The following is an 8,946-nucleotide window of genomic DNA, read 5'->3' as shown; positions in this document are numbered from 1 at the left end:
CCCTCTACCCTCTCCATCCAGTAGTAAGTGGAGCTTCATGCTGAGTGCTCTCCCTCTACCCCTCTCCATCCAGAAGTAAGTGGAGCTTCATGCTGAGTGCTCTCCCTCTACCCCTCTCCATCCAGAAGTAAGTGGAGCTCCTAGCTGAGTGCTCTCCCTCTCCATCCAGTAATAATTGGATATCTATGCTGATTGCTCTCCCTCTACCCTCTCCATCCAGTAGTAATATGCTGAGTTTTCGTGGGTTCCGTCTACCCCCTCGAGCCGGTAACCAGGTCTGTCCCTAAAACACCATGTCTTCCACGGGGGTTCAGAGTGGCCCGTGGAGGTGGTTGAGGGAAGAGAAAACGAGGGCTGCTGTTGTGGGGTAAATGTTACTGGTGGAGTAGTGTTCAGGGAAGTGCCCAAGGCTATTATTTTTAAAGACCACCCTGCCCATAGTAAGCGGACCCCAGATCCGCAACGGTTTCCCGCTGCCTACTCCATCCAACTAAGCCTGGAGGTAGACGACAAAAGCCATTGTGAGGGGCGCTTACCTAAACTCCACGGATTTCTACAATCCTTGACGCCCCTTCAATATTTTTGCCTGATTAGGAGCCGTTTCCGAGGGGTATAAATAATTTAAAAAAGGTTTTGTTTCTTTGTTTTTTTTTCTTTTCAGGTCGACATGAGGGGATTATATTGTCAGCTGAAATCTTCAGCCCCCGAAGAAATGTTTTTATTTCAGGAAGTGGTAAGTTTTCATGATTATTAATTATTTTATATAGCGCCATCATATTCCGTCGGGCTGTACAATGAGTAATTATTTAGCCATTACTATAAGAGCCGGTTTGGCCATCAAGTCCATTATAACATAATCTGTTTAATGATTGTAGAAACAAGGCTAAGCAACACATCTTTCAGCCAGGGAAACCCAGTTGGTTATTAACCCTTTCTTTACTAGGCTCTGAACTCTCTTGGGTTTATTAAAGGTGCTGTTCCACCTACTCTACTGAACTTAATTTTCATAACTAAACTTTAGGAGCCTGAACGTTCCTCCTTGTTTCTTTTTTCTGTTGGTTGCTGATGTCTTTGTTTCCTCTTTTCTTTGTTCCAGGATAATATTCTGCGTCCCAGTGAACACCATGTGAAAGTCCAAGTGAAAGCTTGTGCACTGAGTCCTATCAACATAAAGGTATTTTTGCAACATTTAATACATGGTTCTGTACAGTAATGTAGTGCAGCATTGATCTTCTTTCATTTTGTTCCATTAAACTCCCTTTATCTCCCTTTGTTGTCAATCGTGTGATTTTTTTTTTTAATTTTTTTTATTGGTTACTTTGCCTACTGAAAGCACCACACTGAGCTGATGCTTTATGGCAATGCTAATGAGGTCCTTAAACATTCTTAAGTCTTGTAAACAGGAAGGCTCAGCCTTAATAACCAACACAGCAGTTTAAGGCTTTTTGACACAAATGGTACACAAATTAAATGAGATATTATACCCTTCATAAAATGAATGGAGATCCCTTCCACTGGGTTTTTAGTTGCAAGTCCTTATAATATTGTTGCACTGGGTCACGGCAAAATTTGAAGAACGCTGGTCTAGTGACTTAGCCTAACATCGTGTGACGGCGATAATGTTTTTTTAAACCAGAAAACACCACTAATGAGATACAGCTAACATATATATATATATAATATAATATAATATAATTATATTGGATTCCCCTTAATGTCCATTACAGGCTAGTTATATGAGCCACGTGCCCCAAGGGACACAGACCACTAACATTCCCATACTAAAAAACATAATAAATAAAAGCTACATAGAAGAGGCATAAGTATTATTAAGGGCAGAGTGTGAGGGGGGCTGGCACGGCTTGGTCAGAGTGGTCTGGCTCTAAGCAGAGCCCTGTTTTTTATATTTTATTCCAGCTGCTATCCGAAGTGGAGATGAGCAGAGAGTTTGCCCCAGTTGGAAGAGAAGTGACCGGCATCATTTTAGAAGGTAAGCCTGCTAGGATAATGATATTTTTTATTTTATTTTAAGACAAACCTGTGTTATACATTTTGTATCAATTCCATAGCCAGGGTCTTGGCTGGGTAAATAGCGCATGCTGAATAGTCAAAAGAGGAAATAGAGGAATAAAACCTAATTACATATTAAAGGCATGGACATGGGGGCTCTAATATATTATTCCACCTACATACAGCTGTTTCAATCTTTGTGTTGAACGTACATATCATATACACGACTTATGACACAGCTCCGAACATAATGATCAGTATATACAGGCATAATGTGGGCATTCAGTAATAAAGACCGTATACTTAACATCAAACACCAACGCACCAGCAATCATTCAAACATTGACACCATATACAAGAGCAACAGCAACCCTGGAAAACATGGCGGATGATTTCAGGGATGCGAGGAGATGCGATATTGCGGCAGGACCTACACCTAGGGATAGGGAAAGGATTAGGAAGAAGTCCAAAGGCCAGGAGAGCAGTCGGAAGACGGCGGTTTTATAAATTGTGACGATTGCTTACAATAAGATGCTTTTATAACCTTCCCAAAGACTGATTTTTAAACCCTCCGATTCTCTTATTTATTTTTAATTCTAGTTGGAACCAAGGTGTCCTTTTTCCAGCCGGATGATGAAGTAGTTGGTAAGTCTGGAACCTTGCATGTTCTTCCATAAATCTGAATATTGAGTGGGGGGGAGGGGAGGCACAAACTCAAATAAACAGATTTCATGGTCTATCACAAAATATTTTTGTTAATCAAAATAAAAGTGGTAATCTGCTAAATCATCAAGTGATTTGTTTTTCTTCTTTCTGGTTTATATGGAGTAGCCCACCTTTTCCTAACCTTCCAATTCTGGGGTCACGTTGTGTTTAGAAGCAGAATGACTATGAATCCATTGAAAGACATGACTAGATATTGTCTTTTTCTGAATATTTTTTATGGGTCAGATCTAGAGTTCTCTTATCTTTTCACTCAGACTTAGAATAATTGTTAGAAAATCCCGTGCTATCTGCGTCATTTTCTCTTGCAGGCATCTTGCCCCTCGACGCAGAAGACTCCGGGCTTTGTGAAGTTCTCTGGGTACACGAGCATCATTTGGGTAAGCTGCGTAAAAACATGAGCGAAATAAATAATTCAGAGTATTGAAGGCGTTTTCTATCTAGTCATTCAGAGCTTAAGTAACAGAAGAAGAACCTATGTAGCAATTTCTAGGGGAAGGGAAATTTGGCTCAAAACTCCATGAATGGATGTTAAAACCAGTAAAAAGATAAGTCCCAGCTCATGGAAGTCAGTAGGGGTGCTTCTGCCATGGGTGATGTTTGGAATATCGTTCCAAATATCTTGTAGCTGCTTAATGGTTTAACGTTCCCATCCGAGAACGTGAGGCCACACTTCGTAGAAACCTGCTCAGGAGGAAGCGCTGACGTCCCCTCTGCAATAATAGATCTCCGGCTGTTCTTGGGCTATCCCTTCCATCGTCCATCATGCTCAGGCAGGCAATACCTTAAATTGATGAATTTCTAGCTAGAGGGCTACTGCTTTCCTTCACTTGGTTTTCTGGTCATGAAACTACTTGGCAGACAACAAGTTGCCCTTCAGTTGGCTTTGAGCTCAAAACCATGATGCCCAAGAAGCCCTGATCTACTAAAATCTGCGCGTGCAACTCGCTGCCATGATTGTAACAGGTTAACCCACATAGGGGGGTTATCCGTACCGAATTTGTGAGACAGATGGGTTTGGATAACATGATAAGGACACTAAGGAGAGAAGGTTTGTTTTTAAAGTTCCTTTTAAATTATTTATCGCTTTTTTTTCCCAGTTCTCAAGCCAGAAAAGGTTAGCTGGATGGAGGCTGCCGGCGCTGTCCGCGATGGTTTATCTGCCTATACAGCATTGCATACCCTGGCTCGCCTCGGACCAGGAAAATCTGTGCTGGTGATAGACGGTGCGAGTGTATGTAGCAAACTATATTGTATATTTATACTGGGCAATTTATCAATACAAATATTACATGGGGGGAAAAATATATATATATTGTGTTCTTTCCTCTGAAGGTAAATACATTGAGGGATTCTATGCTTGTATGGGGTATCCTCAATCTAAGACAAGCCCAAGGAGCAAATAATCCTATTTGTCAAATTCTGTATTTTTATGTTTCTTATGACGTAACCCCATAAAAACAGGGCTTGTTTCAGCTGCCGTGGCAGTAAACTGTCAATTCACAACAATTATGAACATGGAAACATTCTACATGATTAAGTCATTATTCCTGGGAAAGCTGGCTCTTCTGGTTTTGCGAGTGAAACATACTGCAGAGTAGGTGGGACAGCAGCTTTAAAAGTATTTTATCTCCGTTTTAATACATGTTAACTATTATTATTATTATGTATTTAACAGCCATTCGGAACGCTTGCTATCCAGTTATCGCACCACAGAGGAGCTGCAGTGATTGCTACAGCGTATAGCGATGAAGACAAGCAGTATTTAGAGAAACTTAAACCACGTATAGGTGAGTTATTTGAATATACATTTAGGGCCAGAACTGCCGACATTTCATACGGCCAAAAAGGGGCTCTGGCAAGCTTTACGTAAGTTTATGACCTATTGATCGCTTTAGCAAGTCAATAATGTACGTTATTTGCATTGTTATTTGTTAACCCATTTTCTTCTGTCTCTGTGCACATTATGGTGTGGCTTATGGCTGTAGAACGCTCTGATGCCCTCATACCCATACCTGGGAACTCTCAGAGCTTTGGGAGAAGCGGTGGTCCCCATCCGTGAAATCATGCTGTTGCTGTATAAGTTCCTTTTTGTCTCGTTCATTCTAACTTCACTTTACCCCGTTTGTCCAGCTCGTGTGCTCGATATGTCTAAAGGGAACGTGGAGCTTGCAGAGAGCTGCCTGGAGGACACGGGGGGTCTTGGAGTGGACATTGTAGTTGATGCTGGAGGTAATGTATGCGACTCTGGATTTTATTATAAATATCACAACAATTCTCAGTTACTGTTCTGTTGAAGGGCACATTCATCTAGGACAGGGGTTTCCAACCTGCGGCCCTCCAGCTGCTGCAGGACTACATCTCCCATCCTCCTCAGCCAGCCCCTTAGCTGAAAGAGCATTATGGGAGATGTAGTCCTGCAGCAGCTGGAGGGCCACAGTTTGGACACCCTCTGATGTAGGATAATCAGGTCTTGTTGACTATTAAAGTGTGCGGGGTGTTCTGTATAGAGGTGTTAAATGCCCCATGGTGGGTCCAGAGCCGGTGGCAGGCTTGTTCTTCCTCTACCTCCTAGAAACAGCAATCCCAGACGCTCCTTACAGAGAGGACGAACGAGCTTTATTTTTAACGAGTGATTGTGTTCTCGTGTATGTGAAGCGGTGCCGTAGCACGCCGGCTTTTATTTTCGGCTTTTGTGCCGCGGCCGTGCATTCGCTACGTGCGTTGCTATGGCAACGACACACATTGACTTGCACACCGATGAATCCGCTCTTTGTGCTTCGCAGTGATTCTGTACAAAAAGGAGGACGTGATTACCAAACCGCAGCCTCGTCCGCACAAACATGACATCATTTCGCTTCTCGCCGCGGGAAGCCACTGGGTAACGAGACAGGAGAATCTCCAGGTATCTTCGCGAGTCTTCTCTGCCTGTGTATCGACATTTACGATATTAGGAATTGAGAGGTAAAACTTTTAGTTTATAGCCCCGGGCTGGTAGAAAGTGCTGGCGGGGCTTTGCTGAGTTCCTGTTCCGCTAAACGGTATTCAAGTGAACGCCGCGTTAACGTTAGCTGGTGATCAACCTATTCACGCTTCATAGATCTCACGGGGAAATATGCAGGCAGAGACGTAATAAGGGCTCCTGGGGCAGGGGCGCATCCGGAAGCGGAATGGGGTGCAGGGGCGCCCCCCACCTCGCAGCATCTGGGGCAGCTGCCCCTCTTACCACATGGAAGTTATGGCCCTGTCTGCAGGTTGGGGGGTCCCACTGAGTCCAGTTGATATGTTAACCCCTTCATTCCCCTATAGACGTACCGGGACGTCCAAAAAACGCCCACTAAGAAACCCCTATGGACGTCCCGGTACGTCCAGCCCTTCGTGCAGCGTCAGGGACACATCGTTTGACAGCCTGGACTCCCCCCTGGCAGCAGAAGCCGGCATCACCGGCTTTCTGCTGCCCGATCTCCTGTAACAGCTTCCGGCATGAAAGCCGGTAAGCTGTTACATATGAAAGTGCCCGATTGGGCATTCCCTTCCGGGTTGCTCTGGGCCAAAAACCCCTCGGATTGAAGGGGTTAAGGGAGGTGGAAGTCGTGTTTATTTTAATCAATAATCAACTTTCTGACTGTCAGCCGAACTGGAACGTGAGCTCCAGAAAACTCAACGTAGCAAACCGAGCCCTAATATATCTGCTTCCTATCGGCCACACAGCGTTCTATAGACCACAAGCATCATGTCTGCGTTCTAACGTCTTGTGTTACAGCTGGACCCACCGGACAGCCGGACCCTCTTCCTTAAAGGAGCATCCCTCTCTTTTCTCAATGACGAAGTCTGGAATTTATCTCATGCACAGCAAGGGAGGTATCTCCATATCCTTTTTCGTTCTGTCTTTGTTGTTTTTATATATATATATATATATATATATATATATATATATATATATATATATATATATATATAATAAATACAGCAGGATTTTCATGTTTTATCCATATTATAATGAGATATTGGTTTTCAAGATGGGGTTAGACCAGAAGCCTTTCACAATCATTATTTCTTATTAAACAAGAATTGCAATAACCGTAACCAATATTAAAAACTACCTATAAACATATCGGCGCTGACACCTGAGTTTGGGTGCGAGTCGGTAGCTGTGGCTTTCTTAGTTAACCAATAACGATAACGTTATAATGTAACGTTTGCATATTTTAAAGCCGGTAACCCTATGCAAGGTAAATGAGCGGCATCTCAAACGCTTATCTCGCAGCGGATTGGTCAGATGGCCGGTTAGGCGCTCGATACTCTAAATGATTTTTTGCTTTGGGGTAAATAATACATCGGGGTTGGAAGACCAACTAGATAACCGCAACATGTAATAAGTGGCCTCTTCACTAAATCAGGAGTTACCAGGTGAGTTGCATTTTTTTTTTTTTTCACCATGTTTACTATTCGTTATGAATGGCCAGTGCTAATGAGCTTCTGTTGTGGAAAGAGCTTGGTTGGCCCTGCGTAGCTCACCCATTAAACTATAGATACTATATATCTGCATTCTTACAAGAGAAGCTTGCCAAGGTTAATCATGCACAGCTTGGATGTGACCCTCATCTATCGAGCCATCTGCCAACTCCTGCTTTAGTAAATAAACCCTTGAACAAAACACATAAAATTGTTAAATACAGAATGCAGGGCAGAGACGTAAAGGGAAAGTAGGTGAGGCTACAAACATACAGCGCATCCTTAACTGCTTTCTCACATATCCTAAAAGACGTGATGGAAAAAACATCGAGTGGAATACTCAGGTATTATATGTCTGTCTGAGCTTTTCATTGGTGATACTTTTTATGTTTTGTGGTTTTTTTTTTTTACTTTTAGTAGGGTGGTAGATAAGCGGAACAGCCTCCCATCAGAAGTGGTAGAGGTTAGAACAGTAAGGGAATTTCACCATGCATGGGATAGGCATACAGCTCATGAATCTAAGATGAGACCAACGACTGATAAAGGTTAAGATTTTCACACGACCGTATACACACGTATAATCACGCTTTTGTATGACGGTTTATCATGCTTACATCCTGATTTTTGATACTATAGGATTATGGCTTTTGATGTCGGAAGGTATAGCGGCTTCTGTAGCTTGTGCTGTAAATAAGAGAAGGATCCAGAGGCTCCTCGCAGCGTCCTTAAAGTACGAAAGGCCAACGTCTAGGACGGGTCCGTCTGCGAGATGCTAGCTGAGCAAACATTTCATTTTCTTGTTGTCAGGCCTTTGTTAGATGAGCCGGTTCCGTTGTACGAAGCGAAAGTCGTAATGGAAATGGTTCAGCGGAACGAGGTGAGGAAACGCCAAGTTGTCCAGCTCTGATACCCGGTGGAGGACGTTGTTCTGGGGGTCCAGATGGAGCCCCCACCTGCAGATAAGCTGCTCCGGGATCCTGTCTGGGCATCGAACACTTTAACGGCGAATCGTACGGAAAGCTTGTAATTTAAGAATCTGCCCCCTTTGATATCATGTGATCCACAGAATTTTTATTTGGGGACTATTTAATCCCTGCTTTAATGACTTACACCCCTTCTCTTTAACTCGATGTACCGGCTGCTAGGAATGGGTTAATGCGGGGGTCTTAACACGAAATCAGATCAAGATTTAAGACCCGATGGAAAATGAAGCTTGATTTGTTTATAGACCCTGCCAGTGCCCATCTGTGCCACAATGACCCTGGGCCACTATCCTACCGAACCGGACAGCCCAGCGGCTTTAGGGTATTTCACAGACGTGGGGGTGACCCCCCAATGCACGTTTACCATTGCACCCATTTATTTAATTTGGAGCCTTTGATTGGCCGCTTGAAGCAGTGTTGACCCAGAGGGTTCCCAGATATGCGGACGACCAGTCAAAAGTTTATATAAACTTTATTCTTCATTTCTATAACAAAAAATAAAAAAATCCTGTTTGGGGTTTCCGGCTTCTGTTTTGTATCGTCAGATTCTCTGTGAATGAAGCGTGTATATAATAGAAGCATCTGACATCGCAAGCTGAGGAATGTCTAATTATTTCCAAATAAAAACCCTTTTAAAAAAATATTCTCAAATGTGCCTGGTTTATCGGTCTTCGAAAATAACATACATTTAATAAAAAAAAAAATGTATATATATAAAATGTAAAAAAAACCAAGACTATTCGGAACACATGGGGAGAAAAATAGTTATTTTGCG

The 8,946-nt window shown here is 42.9% G+C and overlaps 1 protein-coding gene across 1 annotated transcript; it reads left to right on the top strand.

The window, feature by feature from the left end:
- Positions 1-667: 667 nt before the first annotated feature.
- Positions 668-8,095, top strand: LOC149277326 (ferry endosomal RAB5 effector complex subunit 4-like). The gene is made up of 12 exons (XM_089503076.1): positions 668-733; positions 1,097-1,174; positions 1,918-1,990; positions 2,611-2,655; positions 3,045-3,113; positions 3,834-3,967; positions 4,412-4,523; positions 4,867-4,965; positions 5,520-5,638; positions 6,497-6,602; positions 7,487-7,532; positions 7,996-8,095. The coding sequence occupies exons 1-12, from the start codon at positions 668-670 to the stop codon at positions 8,093-8,095; spliced, it is 1,047 nt and encodes a 348-aa protein (XP_089359202.1).
- Positions 8,096-8,946: the final 851 nt, after the last annotated feature.

This window comes from Sceloporus occidentalis, unplaced genomic scaffold, assembly GCF_023333645.1.
Source record: "Sceloporus occidentalis isolate IW3139 unplaced genomic scaffold, rSceOcc1.0.p SCAF_219, whole genome shotgun sequence".
Lineage (NCBI taxonomy): Eukaryota > Metazoa > Chordata > Lepidosauria > Squamata > Phrynosomatidae > Sceloporus > Sceloporus occidentalis.
The sequence above is the reverse complement of the archived record's forward strand: the minus strand, read 5'-3'. Positions and strand labels throughout refer to the sequence as shown.